General features: G+C 39.9%; 1 protein-coding gene across 8 annotated transcripts in view; it reads right to left on the minus strand.

The window, feature by feature from the left end:
- Positions 1–16,608, minus strand: part of GALNT13 (polypeptide N-acetylgalactosaminyltransferase 13) — a 419,256-nt gene that overhangs the window by 36,187 nt on the left and 366,461 nt on the right. For all 8 annotated transcript variants that reach the window (XM_061608760.1, XM_061608762.1, XM_061608761.1 and 5 more), the window contains one exon: positions 9,777–9,875. In XM_061608760.1, coding sequence (XP_061464744.1) covers positions 9,777–9,875 — 99 coding nt within the window. The remainder of the gene's footprint in view (positions 1–9,776; positions 9,876–16,608) is intronic.

Raw genomic sequence — 16,608 nt, forward strand, 5'->3', positions numbered from 1 at the left:
AAACATCAGGTCTAAATCTTTTAGGTTTTGCAGCACCCTCACCAGATAGAGTTAAAAATGAAAAAGGCCACTATTAGAAACTAGAGTTATGACAATGGATAACACACACACACACATACTCACACACACACACGCAGTCAATCTGAGTGATTGTGTAAGGTTAAATTCCACCAATTACTGTACATGTATCTCTATCACACCCATATATTAGGCAAATTACTGTAAATGAACAGAACCTGAGGATAAAAATAAACTAAGGATATATTTTAAACCAGTCTGAGCCCTTGGGATGTTTTAACTATATAAATGAATATTTAAATACAGTTCATACATGTTAATTCCAATGGAGACACAACTGAAAATGTTACAAAATCTTGTAATGTTCATAGGAAACATTATTCAGTTTTGTAATATTAATTTCCATGTACACTGTCACCATTTTTTGCTTTGTTTGGTCTAATACATGGGTGTAGTTGACTGATGTAGCTTAATGTTCAAGCATATTGGATTGGAGCTTGTAAGTCCCAGTTTCAGACCTCATCTTTATGATTTTGAAAGTGCTCTAAGGCAAGCCACTGTTTACTCAGCATCTGTGATCCAGCCTCAGTGGAATTTGCTCTTGCAGAAGGAAAAGTTTCACTTTCCTTTTCCCTCTCAAGTGCTCCCTGCTGAACAGCTGATGGGTGGGACAGGATCCAGAGGTTTAGATGAAACCTGGTTATGGGCAAGGTTTCCCCATTCCTGTGTTATATAAATACTAAGTATTTTTTATTTATTTTTATTTATTATTTAATCTGTATCCCCAGCAGGAGTCCAGGGCGGCAAAGGGCTAAAAACACTTTAAAACATCATAAAAACAGATCTTAAAATACATTAAAACAAAACGGCATTAAAAACATTTAAAAAAACAACTTTTAAAAAGGGTTAAAAACATTATTAAAAAACATATTAAGTAATTCTAACACAGACGCAGACTGGGATAGGTGTCAACCTAAAAGGCTTGTTGAAAGAGGAAAGTCTTCAAAAGGTGCCGAAAAGATAGCAGAGATGGCACCTGCCTAATATTCAAAAGGACGGAATTCCACAGCGTAGGTGCTGCCACACTAAAGGTCCGTTTCCTATATTGTGCAGAACGAACCTCCTGATAAAATGGTATCTGCAGGAGGCCCTCACCTGCAGAGCACAGTGATTGACTGGGTATATAAGGGGTAAGACGGTCTTTCGGGTATCCTGGTCCCGAGCTGTATAGGGTTTTGTACACCAAAACTAGAACCTTGAACTTGGCCCGGTAGCAAATAGGCAGCCAGTGCAATTCTTTCAGCAGCGGGGTGACATGCTGGCGATACCCTGCCCCAGTGAGCAGTCTCACTGCCGCAGTTTGCATGAGTTGCAGCTTCCAGACCAACCTCAAGGGCAGCCCCACATAGTGCGCATTACAGTAATCCAGCCTGGAGGTTACTGGTATGTGGACAACAGTGGTCAGGCTATCCAGGTCCAGAAACGGCAGCACCTGTCTCACCAGTCGAAGCTGGTAAAAGGCACTCCTAGCCACGGAGGTCACCTGGGCCTCTAGCAACAAAGATGGATCCAGGAGCACCTCCAGACTACGGACCTGCTCTTTCAGAGGGAGTATGACCCCGTCCAAAGCAGGCAACTGACTAATTATCCAAACTCGGGAACCACCAACCCACAGTGCCTCCGTCTTGCTAGGATTCAGACTCAGTTTATAGGCCCTCATCCAGCCCACCACTGAGTCCAGGCAGCGGTCCAGGGCTTGCACGGCCTCTCCCGATTCAGATGTTACGGAGAAATAGAGCTGGGTATCAGCATATTGCTGACACCTTGCCCCAAAGCTCTGATGACTGCTCTCAAGGGCTTCATATAAATGTTAAACAGCATGGGGGACAAGATGGTACTCTGCAGCACCCCACAGCACAGCTGCCAGGGGGCCGAAAGACAGTCACCCAATTCTATTCTCTGAGAGCGACCTTGGAGATAGGATCGCAACCACTGTAAAACAGTGCCTCCAGTACCCAGCTCACCAAGTCGGCCCAGAAGAATACCATGGTTAATGGTATCAAAAGCAGCTGAGAGATCAAGTAAGAATAATAAGGTTGCACTCCCCCTGTCCTTCTCCTGATAAAGGTCATCTATCAGGGCGACCAAGGCCGATTCAGTCCCATAACCAGGCCTGAACCCAGACTGGAATGGGTCAAGATAATCTGTTTCATCCAAGAATACTTGCAGTTGCTGCGCCACAACCCTCTCAATCACCTTCTCTAAGTATTATTATTATATAGTCTATTGTGCATGTGTGTCAACATAAAACCCACAACTGTGTGTGCGCGTGTGTTTGGAAGGACTCTGTGTGCTGCTGCAGCTGTTGCCATTTACCTACTCTGCCTTCGTTTTTTGTCTTCTGCTCTAGGTATATGAAGGGGAAGAGCTGCCTGAGGCAGAGCTACTTGGAGTCGTCTTGGGGTTGTCTTGGAGAAAGAAGACAATGGAAGAAATGTTTATAGTGCTATTGGTTGTAGAAGATGGGGTTAGGTGGGGAGAAGCACAATGTGACATTGGAGAATATTTTTAGTTATTTTTATAATTGTTATGTTCGGTTTGTTTTATTTATTCTGTTATGTTATGTACATTGTTGAGATTTATTGTTTAGTTATGTTTATTTAAAATGTGATGTATTGTTTTTCTTTTTAATTATACCAAATATGAATTGTATATTATATATTGTATAGTGATTTTTATGTTGTAAACCACTCAGAGAACTTCAGCTATGGGGCGGTATAGAAATTTAATAATAATAACAATAATAATAACTGACAAAATATTTATTTCAGCATAATTATAGGACCACTGACTGTCATGAATACTGTTGTAGCAATCAGATGAAGCAATACATATCATGTGTTGCAAAAGGACTACAATATAAAAGATGAAATTAGAATTGGTGTGCACAACATTTCTTATAGCTTTTTGTCCTCTGAGCTATCCTGAATGTTTTGGGAGGATGAATTGCCCTTGACTCAAGCAGCTGCAGAACACAACTAGTATGAAATAACATTTCCATGAGTTAGGAGGTTGACTGATGAAATTGGCTGGTTCTCTAGGAAAACACACGAGACTGGGCTGAATCTCAATTCAAAATTTGAAAGAGGCAAGGTAATTGTTTGTTGATGCTTTACATTTTACTTTCCTACAAACACTCAAACAATAGAGATGAAACACAAGATTTGTAGTAATATGTTTTTTGCACAGCTGGCAATCCTCCATCACATATCATTTACATTTGCACAATAGATTAATGGAATTTGCTGCCAAAAACGTGTGGTGATGGCCACAAACTTAGATAGCTTCAAAAGGGGATTAGATAAATTTATGGAGGCTGTCATAGAAACCCCAGGTTAAGAAGCAGTATACAAGTTGGTGGGCAAACAATAAACAAAGAAGGGCTGCTGCCTTCATGGGCTATTCACAGTCTCTCTGGAAGCATTTGGTTGACCACTGCTAGAAAACAATGCCCTGAATTATTTGGGACCCAGATACATAAAAGGAGCTCTTCTCCCTTTACTGTTCTGCCTGGGTGTTAAGGGCTTTCCCTGAAGATCTTCTTAGTATCCAGCTTTTGGGAATTACACATTTTGTGGCGACATGGGAGAGTGCAATCGTTTGATGGTACTGTGATTGTAGAATGCCCTCCCCTCTGGTACACAAAACAACACACTGGTTATTTGAAATAAACACTTTTTTTAAAAAAAGAAAAGAAAATCCTTACATTTAAATTTAATGAGCAATGAGCAATTCTTCTGCTGAGTTGCCACCATTAGTTTGGGCTAAACATCAGAGAATTGCCTGCCATTTGGATTTTAATATATCATTGCCACAGTGACACATGCATTGGTGACATGGAGACTTGATTACTGTAACGCACTCTATGTGGGGCTGCCTTTGAAAACGGTTCAGAAATTACAGTTGGTTCAAAATGCAGCAGCCAGAATGTTAACTGGAGCACGGCGCAGGGAGTATATCGCCCCTGTGCTTTATTGACTCCACTAGCTCCCAATTTGTTTCCGGGCCCAATTCAAAGTGCTGGTTCTGACCTTTAAAGCCCTAAACGGCCTTGGACCAATGTACCTGAGGGACCACTTACGCCCATATGTACCTGCCCGGGATTTAAGATTATCTGCCTCAGGTCTCCTCTGCGTGCCTGGAGTGAAAGTCGTTAAACTGACAGGCATGTGGGAGAGAGCCTTTTCAGCTGTGGCCCCCAAGCTTTGGAACACCCTACCCCAAGAAGCCTGCTCTGCTCCCTCCCTGAAGGTTTTCCGGAGACTTCTGAAAACGATCTTGTTCCGGAGAGCCTTTGGGAGGGACTGAAGGTAGAGCCTGACACTGATTTTATGCCTTCTATGTTAATTTTTACCTCAGTAATCCCTTCAGTACCACTCCCTATATATGCATATATGCGTGTATGTGTGTGTATATGTATATATATAATTTTATGTATTTTAATTGCATTTTATGTATTTTAATTTATTTTAATGTTTTTGTGATTTTTATTGTGTACAATTTTATTATGTATGGGCTCAATTTTATTGTAAACCGGCGGGATAGAAATATTTTAAATAAATAAATAAAATTCTATCTACTATTAAGAATTATCCAATATCCGGCCATTTCTTCTACCTGGTATAATACACCAGTGTGCATAACTACTGTTTCAGGAAAAAAGATCTAACTACTCATATTTAGAAGTTGTTCACAAAGGCAAGGATATCTGAAATATTTCAGACTTATGGACATCTGAGAACTTGGAAAGACAAAGCAGAAAGCTCCATGGAAATTAAGGGGCAGATTTTGCACAGCTCTAGATGATGTACTAAACTTTTCAGATTATAAAGTTCGTACTGTGGCCCATAAATCCTATGGGGAGCTGTGGATTCCTCCACACTCCAGGTACTGTACACAAACACATGATGATATTCTAGATCCACAGTGAAAGGTACCCTATGGTTCTCTTGGCTTAGGCCTCTACTACATGTTACAGGTGGAATGTTCTATACTGTATAATCTGTTTTTTTGCTTTTAGTTTGTACTAAGCAACAATATCGCTTGAGCAAACTGCTTAAATGGAAGTTTAACTTACAACATGCTTACTTTAAAAATAAGTAAGTTTTAGCTGATACTTCATGATTGCATTATGGCTTACCCAGTTTTTTTAAAATATATGTGGTAGGGACAACAAATACAAAGTTCACTTGGGGCAGCAGAATACTTTGGATGTAATAGCAACATCACCACTATCTCATCTTTTTGTTGTTTTTAAGGGTTTTTTAATGAGGGGAAAAAGGTGGGGTGAAGTGTGTGTGTGAGAAGGAGCAGACAAAATATATGTACAAAGGGTAAAAGGTTATGAATTCTACATTGCAAGATGAGTTAAAAGGTGGTCCCAGATTAGAAAAAAAGAAAGAAAACAAATTAAAGCAAACTATGTGGCAGCTATTTTAATTATTTACAAGACTCCCAATTATTTAGAATCTAGCTCTCAACTGATATAAAGTATTCTAATCAACGCTACAATAAAAGTGCTTTCTCTTAATTGTTCAAAGCAACCTTTTGCCAATTAATTGTTGAAAGCCTTTGGCAAAGCATGCAAATTGAACCTGATTGTGTTATCAATTAGGGAATGCATGGCAAATCATACTAAGTTACCAATTAGAGTGCTTTAGAAAGGAAAAAAAATATTAAAAGCAGATTCAAGCATGTTTTACTTCCACTTGTTCTAATATTTAGTTATAATGGCCTGCAGCTTTTTGCAAAGCATTTCCACATATGCTTAAAGACAAAATATACATGTATAAAATGCATTTTAACATTATACCAGTAATAGATTTCACCATGACAAACCAGGTACTGAATGCTGTAAGTCTTGCTTCCTCATTTATGTATTTCTAAGCAAGCTGTAAGGTTCACAGGTCCAGCCCTAAAAAGGGCTCTGTACCTGTAAGTACAGTTGCCAGGTCTCCAGTTTTTGCCCAGAGATTCTGGTTTTTTGGGGTCCTCTCCAGGACTCTTAGTTTTCATTTTAAAAAAGAGTAAGTTTCTATGTGGTCTGGTTCAAGAGATATACACCAAAATGTCACACACACCCTCCACAATGTTTTTTATTACTGGCTGCTCTAATCCTTGCCCTTTCAAGTTTTTAGCCAGTAAGAGAAGTTAGGGTTGTGACTGATGAGAGATTTGCTGACCTCCAGGCAATAGCTAGAAGTCACCAGCGGCGTCACTAGCGGGAGTGCGGGGGGTTGCAGACCTCCGGTGCATGCCCTCCCAGGGTTATGGACGAGGTGGCCGGGCCTGTATGTGCGTGTGTGTGCGCTCGCACTCGAGGCCAGCCACCCCGTCCATGCCCCTGGGACGGCGTGCGCCAGAGGGGCACCCAGCCGGAGAAGGCCTGGGAACGCCGGCGTGCCTCCCTTGCCCCGCCAATGCTGCTCCCGGTCTCGCCCGCTCGCCCGCCTCCGAGGAGGAGTTGGAGCAGCCTTGCTGGGCAATGGCGTGGGGCAGGGCAGCTCTGGGTGTAACCCCCCTCATGGTGACACCCGGGTGCGGGCCGTACCCTCCGCACCCCGGTAGTGACGCCCCTGGAAGTCACTGCAAATCCTGAAAAGAGTTTCCTTTTCCTGCTTGTCTGCACATCAGAAGTTGAGTGAGTGTATATCTTTCAGCAGTAGAAGTATTGCCTTTCTACAATAATATAGCAGCATATGATGCCATTACAACGTGTTATACTTTTCTAATTATATGGAGTTCAAAAACGTTTAAATTTTCCTGGGCTGTTGAAGAGGGCAGTTTATTTGTCTAATTCATAGCCACAGTGTAGATGCTCACTGCCATTCAATAAAAGCAAACAGAACTTACAAGTTACTGTATGACAAAGATCCTACTGTCCATGAGGGCTCTTGGAACTACCACCACAGCCACTCTAATGATGACAAACTGTTGACAGGAAAGAGTTAAGGAGGATAACTATAAGAATGAAAACTACAGAAGGTGGCAAGTAACTTGAGATGATGCAAGGGCTAGCTAATTTAGTGCCCCTATATAACTACAAAGTAGAACAAGTTGGCAACTTTCAAACACTGAAAAGAATATTTAGTAGGGATGCTTCTCAACTCTATAACATTTTCCCACAGTCTTAGCGGTTCTGATTTAAAACGTCCCTGTTACAAAATGTCACATACAAAGTGTCAGGGGAAAAATATGAATATACACATAGTTTGATTATTTCAATGCAGCTCCTTTACTGTCCTTGAAATATTATATGGAAATCTTGTGAAGTATGCATAACAAGTGCTTATTCTGAAATCTTACTGAAAAGAGTTTTAAAAAGAATTGATACTATACATATGGAACACACATGTCCTCTTGCTTTCGCTAGCTGGCAATGACCACTGCATCTCTGGTTACACTGAGGTGGGCAAGGGGAGGGAAGCCTAGCAAGTTTAACTATTGTCCATTTCTTAGGACATACCAGCATTGATGAACATACATGCCCTGAACTATAACAAATGCCTGAAACTAAGTGGATAGGTTAGTTCATTGTCTTCTTTTCTGCCCGCAGATAAGTAAGAATAATGCCAATGATAATCATTCTAGTTGCAACTTGCAAGTTATCTGGGATCCTAAGCAACTCACTCCAAAGTATAGAGACCATTGCATCTTTAATCAGTTGCAAAAAGTCCTAGACAGTTTCAGAATAAGTGGGTGTTTTAAGTCCACTTTTGTGTTCTGCTGGTGCTCATATACATGACATTCTGAAGAAAGGTGGGGGGGATAATGAATGGAAAAAACAAGGCTGCAATAAGAGAAAGTTGTTCATCTACCAGTTTCAAAATTGTTGATATTCTCAACAGAGCTTGGAAAAGCTACTTTTTTGAACTACAACTCCCACCAGCCCAATCCAGTGGCCATGCTGGCTGGGGCTGATGGGAGTTGTAGTTCAAAAAAGTAACTTTTCCAAGCTCTGATTCTCAATAAACTAATGGAAGACAGGCAGAGGACATAAGATCAAGCCAGTCGCCCACCTAGTCCAGTATGCTGCTCACAATGGCCAACCAGAAGCCTATGGGAAGTGCAAGCAGGAACTGAGCACAACAGCAGTCTTTCCTCCTGCCATTTCTAGGAACTGGTATTTAGAAGCATACTGCTTCTTACTGTGGAGGTAGTACATAGCCACTAGGGTTAGTAGTTGTTGATAGCCTTATCCTCCTATGATAGCCTTATCCAGAGCAGATCACCAGGATTATCAATTTACCAAACACTTACAGAATGAGGTCTGTCTAAACCTAGCATCAGAAAAACAGGAACAACAACTGCTCATTTTATTCACTGAAGTCAGGATGATACAGTGATCTTCAAATTATAAATACAGATAGAATTATGTTCATTATTGGAAAAGAACTCAATGTATTAATCTTCTCAGGAAAAAATCAGCACCACAGGAACTTCCAAGGAATATAAAAAGCAAAGTCAGCTATTTTGTACCATAAGAAAGAACTCCCAAATCCACAGTGGGGTAGCAGCTTTACTGCAGGGATGGGGAACCTACAGCCCTTCATATGTTGACTCCAATCAGATCCAGCCACCGTGGCCGATGGTCAGGATGGCGGTACCTCATCCTTGATTTATTGGGGCCAACCAAAATGTTACAGAGGTCTTTCAAATTCTCCAGAAGTCTTAATCTGCCCAGATATTATACAAAGCAGGACATCAGGGGAACTAGGACTTTTTTTAACAGCAGCAACAAGGAAGTTTGTGGAATCTCCTATCTTGTACAAAAATCTTAGGAAATATTTAAGTAGTTGAACTAGACATCTCATGCAGTCATTCTCAAATTATTTCACATGTAATGTTAAGCCAAACTATGGCTCAGCATAAATGAACAAATCTGCATGGATTCACAGCAAAAATTGTGGCCACCTTGCTCCTTCCTCAGTTTTGCTGCACTACCTGGAACTAAGCCATGGTTTGACTTAGTGTTATGTCCAAACCCAGGCTTGTTGTCTTTCTTGCTCCAGATAAACCATAAGTTGCAGTCAAGGAATGTTCTTGGCTTAATGGCTTATCTGAGGGATAACTGAGACTAAGCCAAATCATAGCTGCGTTTTGAGGTGCAGCAGTAGCAGGAATAGAGAGGAGCAGTAGAAAGAAGTGAAGCAGGTGCAATTTTTGCTGTAAGTTCACACATACTTGTTCATTCACGCTTAGCCATTGTTTGGCTTAGCACTATGTGCTATGTCACTAATTCCTTGCAGACTCTACCACCTCTTTAAAAAGCATTCTTTTTTAAAAGTTTAATTTTCTAAATTTTAATACAAAGCTATCTTGGGCATCCAAGAAATAAGCCTATGAACATAACACACACACACCCAGCAATTCAACCAAGTTACCAAAAAAGGCCACTCCAAAGATTTACATGTGTTGATTGTGGCTGCCATTCTCCAGCATTATCACGTGCAAAGTTAATAAATGGGTACCAATTTTTTTAAAAAATCATCTAAATTCTTAACACATGGAAAATATCACTACTTCCCCAACCTGACTCAAAATACTCAGTGGATAACACTATAGTATAAATATCAATATATTAAGTGAAGACAATATTCTTAATAAACACTGGCTTGATTTCACATTTGGTCACAATGTGCTGTGTCTTAAATATATTTTACAAATTATTTTGAAGGTAAAGTGAGCTTCATTTTTACCTGGTTTCCTCCCATACCATGGCAGTTGAATATGCCTACTTTTTCATTTTCCTTCCGTCCCATGTTATCTAAGCATTGGTTCGTCTCAACATTTCTGATCTAGGGGGAACAACACAACCAAGAAAACCAAAGGGTAAAAATTGTTGAAAGATTTAGTAAATCAAAATAATAATAATAATCCACACAGCACTGAAAAAAAAAAGAACAGTCCCAAAATTATTTAAGATTAAGAACATCACCAGACAGAAACCTGACAGTGCAATACCAAACACTTGTTTGGGAGCAAGTCTCTCTGAGCTCAATGGCATTTACTTTCTAGTATGTGTTTAGGACTGCAGTCTTAGTCAATGAATAATGTGGGTTTTAGTTGATTAAACAATTAATTACACTCATGAAATTAAAGCTGCATAAATTTACATGTGGGGAAAATAGTTCTAAAGGGAAAAAACACATCTTGTATTTAGATAATACATGAATTTGATACAGGAGATATCATCTTAGAAAAAGGTATCCCCTCTTCTCTCATACAGAAGAGGGAATGCCTCTGAAGATGGAAATGTACCTTTCTATCTGCAGTATTTATAATACTGTGGCTCCTTATGTGTGAAATATGCTCTCCAGTGAGGTCTGCCTGGTGCCTTCATTGACATCTTTTCAGTGCCAGGTAAAATGCTAACTGTAGCTGACAGGCATAGTAATAAAGACTAATATAGCACAGTCTCAAGCCACCATCTATCAAATGCTGCTTCATCAAGACATTTTTGGCTATTTTACAATATTTGTCCAGTTATTTGCATTTTAAAAATCAAATTATCCTATAGGTATAACTAGTTAGGACAGGAATATTATGCATCTTTATTACAGTCACTTTCATCTCCAACAGATCTTAATCTGGCTTCAACTTTGTCATACCATCTTCAGTTTCCTCTTCCAGTTCTTATTTAATACATTATCCAAATTACACATTATTTCCCCCACACACATATATTCCTGTGGAACTTTAAAAATCTGACTATATTGTCTCTAATTATTTTTCCTCTCGCATGTTCAAATCCAATAATTCAGACATCACCTGGTTTACTTCATAATGAAACCAAAATACCTCTTCACAAAAGTAAATACATCATCAGCTCCCAACAAGATTTAAGTGAATTGTGTGGATTAGAAAAAGCGAATACCACATTGTCTGCACACAATCAATTTTAAATTCTCTCATTTAACCCTTCTGAATTCCAATTTGATTTCTTACTATTATTGTTGAAAATTCATAGCATTGCAAATAATAAGGGGAAAGTGGACACTACCGTCTGTTTCCTCTGTAGAATGAAAATGGAAATATTGCTACAGGAACCTCTTAGAACCTACATGAGATGTGTGCTGGTGCAGCTTCTAAAGAAACAGCCAGAAGAGAACTCAACTAATATAAGCCTTGCTCATGTATCTCTTAATCCCACACTGCTCTAGAAATCCACTCATCCTACTGCCATGCCACAGACAAAACAAGACAGACTCTGGCTGGTCATATCATCCAAACCCAGCTAATGGTTTATTTATCTTAATAATAATAATAAAACTTCAAGTGGTAACCAACAGTTGTTTCTGACTTACTACTCTTGCTTTGTTTGGGGGAAACAAGCCATGTACCTAGGTTTGAATGACTTAACAAGCCCAAATCTGGCTGGTTTCATCTGTGGCAGGGGAGGAGCACCACCAGAGCTCATGAGCAGCATGCACTAGCAATCTACTTGTTCACATTGAACCATAGTTTAATAAACCATCATTAGATTTAAACTATGGTTGAGTGTGATGTGCAAAGTTGGCCGTTGACGGCACTAGCATGTCCTGAATATTTCAGAATTGGGAGTTAGCAATTGTCTGATCCTCATTATTGACATCTTCTGGGTAAAAGAGATTACCATGTTCAATAGATTCAACAATAAGATTCAAAACAACTAGTCAATTCAAAACAGTTTAATTAACTAAAAAGGTGTCCTGGATTGGTTAATTATGAGTACTTTTGTCATTTATTATATGATCCTAGGGCATACAATGGAATTAAAACACAAAAATCATTCCAATACAATTAAAAAGGCAGATAAAACCCATCAAATTATTAACAATTGCAAACTTCTGTCAATATAAAAACCATGGAGCTACCGACAGACCCCTTAATTGTAGTGGTGCCCAATACTAACATCTAGAAAAGGCCCAGACAAACAGATATTTACCTGACACTGAAACAAAAAAAATCTCCAGCGCCAGTTGTGCTTTCCTAGGGAGGGCATTCCATAATTGCAGCACCACCATGGAGAAAGCCCGGTCCCATGTCATGTATAATCAGACCTCAGTCTTTTAATTTTTTAAAAAATAATACTAGTCCTTCCTTCCTTCCTTCCTTCCTTCCTTCCTTCCTTCCTTTATTTGTCGCTTGATACCGAAGGTCCACAAGCAACTTAACACAATGTTCAAACAGAACAAAAAAACACAGTATAAAAACATAACAATAAACAACACCAAAACAATAGCAATAGCACCTCCATGCAGCCACAGGAAAGGTTTGGCAGCGTATTCAAACAAAACATCATCTCAGTCTATCAAATGCCTGGAAGGAAAGGTACGTTTTCAATGGGTTTCATTAGAAGGAAACTCCCAGGACAGAAAGAACAAGAGCATTCTTATATTAAGATTTGTTTAGCAGATATTTTACAGTGGACAAAAAATAATATGTTAGATCAATAAAATAATATTCTAATAATTTTCAATCTGAAGTCCTAAATGCAGGCTTTGTGGCTTCAACATCACTCCAGCTATTTCCTCCCTCCCTCCCTGCCACTGGCTTTGCTTAAAATCCGGCATGAAGAAGAGTTCTGGAGAACATGCTCACTAGTTTGTGACAAAACATTTGGGAAAAGATCATCAGCCTCTGGAGAGACTCCTCTTCAGCTGCCTAAAGCACGAAGGAACCACGAAGAATATATAGAAGAAAATGAAGGATGGAGCACATACTTTTTAACCTCATGGAGGTTTTTCTTTATGGAAATGACTCTGCATTCCGTTTTGCAGTAGTTGATCCATTATGGAGATTCAAACTGCAAATGCAGCTCTCCTGGGCATGAAAGCAGGCTATTCTGCTCAGTCTACTGCTCTTGAATTCAGCAGGATTATAGGTATTCCAGTACAACACATAATGCATACACAATAAGGGGTTTTCCCCTGAGGTTTGCTACAGTGATGGAACGTCATCAGTGGGTAGCCACCAAACGGCACAACAAAGGGTGTGGAAAACAGAAGTGTAGCAATCCTGTCTAGTTGGGTGAGGAGGTGTTTGGAGTAGACTGTTGGAAGTGGGGAGGAAGTGATTTTAGACAGAGTGGAATGGAGCCAAGCACAGCTATTGGTATAACTAAGCGCAGAGAGAGATGTGATGGTAGGAGACGGACAGGCTGTTACAGAGAAAGATGGTCTGACTGTATATTGGCCACTGATTTATGGCTTATCTCCCAACCAACCTGGGAGTTGATGTGTGACAGCTCCTGGCACATGAAATTTCTACTGCTGGCTACCAGGTTGATTATTGGTAAAAATCTGCCATATAGGAATTGATCTTGATGAACATGCAGACCTGGTACGTACCACAGAAACCTAGTTGGCTCAGTAGGAATGCACATGTTTTGGATTCAAAAAGTCTGAGGTTCAATCCCTAGCACCTGGAGGTAGGGTTGGGAGAGATCCATACCTGAAACCGCGAGAGTTGCTGCTATCTGTGTACACAATACTGATATAAATGGAGCAGTAGTCTGACTTGGTATAAGGCAGCTTATGTTTTATGAGGCAGGTCGGATGAAGTAGTTTCAATTAATGTTCACCAAGATTCTCAATGCAACATGGAGTGTTGACATGAGTGACAGGAAGGTGAGATGGCAAAGGTCTATTGAAATTGTCCCTGACTAGGTGCCCATCCAGTCTTCACCAGGTTTTGAGTATGTATGTCTTAAGGTGAGGAACTTAGGTAGCTGGGATGATTTCTCAGATGATACTGGAGTCTCACAGACTAGTTCTGAGAGACTTCAACATCCATACCAAGGCTACTGTTGGAAGTGGCTCAAGAGTTCATAGCTGCCATGGCAATCATGGGATTAATAGGTAATTTCAAGCCCCACGTATTCAGCTGAGCACACTTTGGACATGGTATTTTGTCCACGGATGTGGGCAGACTTAGTATAATTCATTTGTCATGGTGAGATCAGTACATGGTCAGATTTCTGCTTACCAGCACTTCAGACCTTTGTGGACTAGGGATTCCATGAAGTCAATCCATTTTAGAAGGATAATGGAACTAAATCATTCTCTGAGGCTCCTGGGAATTTCACTATCACCTAGGCTACTAATCCTGTTCAAGCCCTGTATGTCCTCAGGAATGGGAAAATGGTCCAGGCAGTTTTTGTGATTGCTCCTGAACACCCTTTTACCCGATTGTGGAGCTAACTTTGCTCCTTAGTTGTTTGAAGGATTAACAACAATGAAACAACATGTACAGAGCTTAGGAAATGATGGCAGAAAACTTGTGACAAATCCAACTCAGCACAGGCAAGAGCTCATATTAGAGCCTACTCTAAATAATTGTATATAAATTTAACTTTTCTATCATCATTACATCCACTCAGTCAGCCAGCTGAGCTGTTCAGAGAAGCCAGAGGGCTTTAACATCTTGGAGAACTGCCTGGTGGCTCACTGTGACCAGTTTGCAAGACATTTTGTGGATAAAGTTGCCTGTATTCATTCCATGTTAGGTGCTGTAATTAGAGCAGTATTAGCAGATGTACCTTTGATAGCTATTTGTACAGCTATGTTGGATACATTTCAATTTGTGCAGCCTGATAATGTGGACAGGTTTCTTGGAAAGGTGAGGCTGAAAGCTTGCTTTTCCTGGCAAAAGAGCTGCCAAAGGAGTACTAGCTAAGTGAGTAGCAAGAGTAGCGAATGCCTTCTTGCAAGGAGGTGCAGCCCTAGCAAATCTGAAAAGAGGCAGTTGTGAAACCACCATTCATATCATTGTATTAGAGAATTTCTGGCCATTCTCTAACATTCCATTCTGAGGCAAGGTGCTAAAACTCAGGGTAGTCTCTCAGTTTCAGTTTTTTTCTAAATGATAGGAAATATCTAGATCAGGGGTAAGCAATGTGATGCTCTCCAGATGTTGCTGGTCTACAACTCCCATGATCCCATGACAATTAGTTATGTTAGTTGGGGCTAATAAGAACTGGAGTCTAACAAGATCTGGAGGGCAACACATTGCTTACTCCTGATCTAGACCCATTTAGGTGTAAATAGTCTTGATCAGCTAGGTGGATGATTTACACCAGGAACACAGCAGGGGAAGTATAACACATTGTTCTCCTAGACCTCTCAGTGCCTTTTGATAAACAAATTCACAAGCAAAAATTGGGCCACAATAACCAAATGCTGCTGCTAAGGGTTCCATTCCCCATTTCCCCAACCCATGGTTTTCCTTTCATCCCCAACAATCAATCTCCATTCCGTACCCACTGAATGTGCTTAGTTCTGATTGGCTTGTCTGAGATTCTGTTTGTGAACTAAGAAGTGACCTATCCAGAATAGGAAATAGTCTGTTCTGTCCTTTTTATATCTATGTGTCTCTCCCTCTCTCCTCCTTTTTCATCCACTCCATCCATTCCCCCTTACTCAGATTTCCCCCTCTCAGTCAGTCAACATTCTGTGCCACCTATTAGGATAGTTGGGGTTCCCCACCCTTAGGTCTTTTTCCTCTGTTTTGGGGGGAGAGGCATCTGCAACCTTGAGGTTACCCTGCTGAGGCCTCCCTCAAGTGTGGATTGTAAAATTTTGGCAAAACTTCCATGAAGCAAGAAGACTTGGATTGGAAATAGAGAGTACAATAAATGTAGTACCCAACTGTGGATTTTGGATTTTTTTTCTTATGGGCCAACATGGCTTCCTTTGCTTTTTGAAATATCCTGATGGATATGTCCATATGTTAATCACAATATTCTTTTACTGGAGTGCATGAAATTTCTCCTCTTATGGCCTGATGTGTAATTTTCGGACATGGAAATAGTCCAGAGATCACAAAATTAGTATTGGGCCTAACAACCATTTTTTAAAATATATTGGCATCTTCCACTTGAAGAAAATGAAAACTTCCTTTATTCAAAAACAGATAGTAGTAATAAAGCTTAAAATTTCATATTTTTTTCCATCAGGCATTATAAGCAGTAAGTAAAAAAGAAAAGGAAAAGAAAAAAAGGGGAGAGGGAAAATAAAAAGATGCTGCAGTGAACAATGAAAGTTTGTATTAGTAGATTTTGTACATCATGTACCACCTAATTTTAATCTCCAGCCTTCAAACATATGGAATACCATGTCTCTCTGTCTTACATGGGATCTATGAATTCTGTTCAGTGCCAGAAACAAATTCAAATAACTACTGGCTTTTATATTTTCAGAGGGCAAAAAGCCGTACTTCTCTGTCCTTGTAGCCTTTTGCTGCAATCAGTTCTTTTTGCATGAGGAACAGATTAACTTAATTAAGGCTGCAATCCTATGCATACTCGTTTAGACATACTTCTAAGTAGCAGTGCACAGCACACTGCATATTTGTGTATACCAAGCTCTCTACTATCATTTTTAACTACTTTTAAGTGCAGACTTCACTTTGACTATTTTTAAGTTCAGACTTAGGTTTTTCATCATATCCAGTAACACGTTTCTCTCCACTTTATTTTAAAAAACCCTGCCTGATGAAGATGAACTTGGAGGACTACTTACTTCCTTGTACTAATCAAAAGTTTCATGC

Source organism: Rhineura floridana, chromosome 2 (genome assembly GCF_030035675.1).
Source record: "Rhineura floridana isolate rRhiFlo1 chromosome 2, rRhiFlo1.hap2, whole genome shotgun sequence".
Lineage (NCBI taxonomy): Eukaryota > Metazoa > Chordata > Lepidosauria > Squamata > Rhineuridae > Rhineura > Rhineura floridana.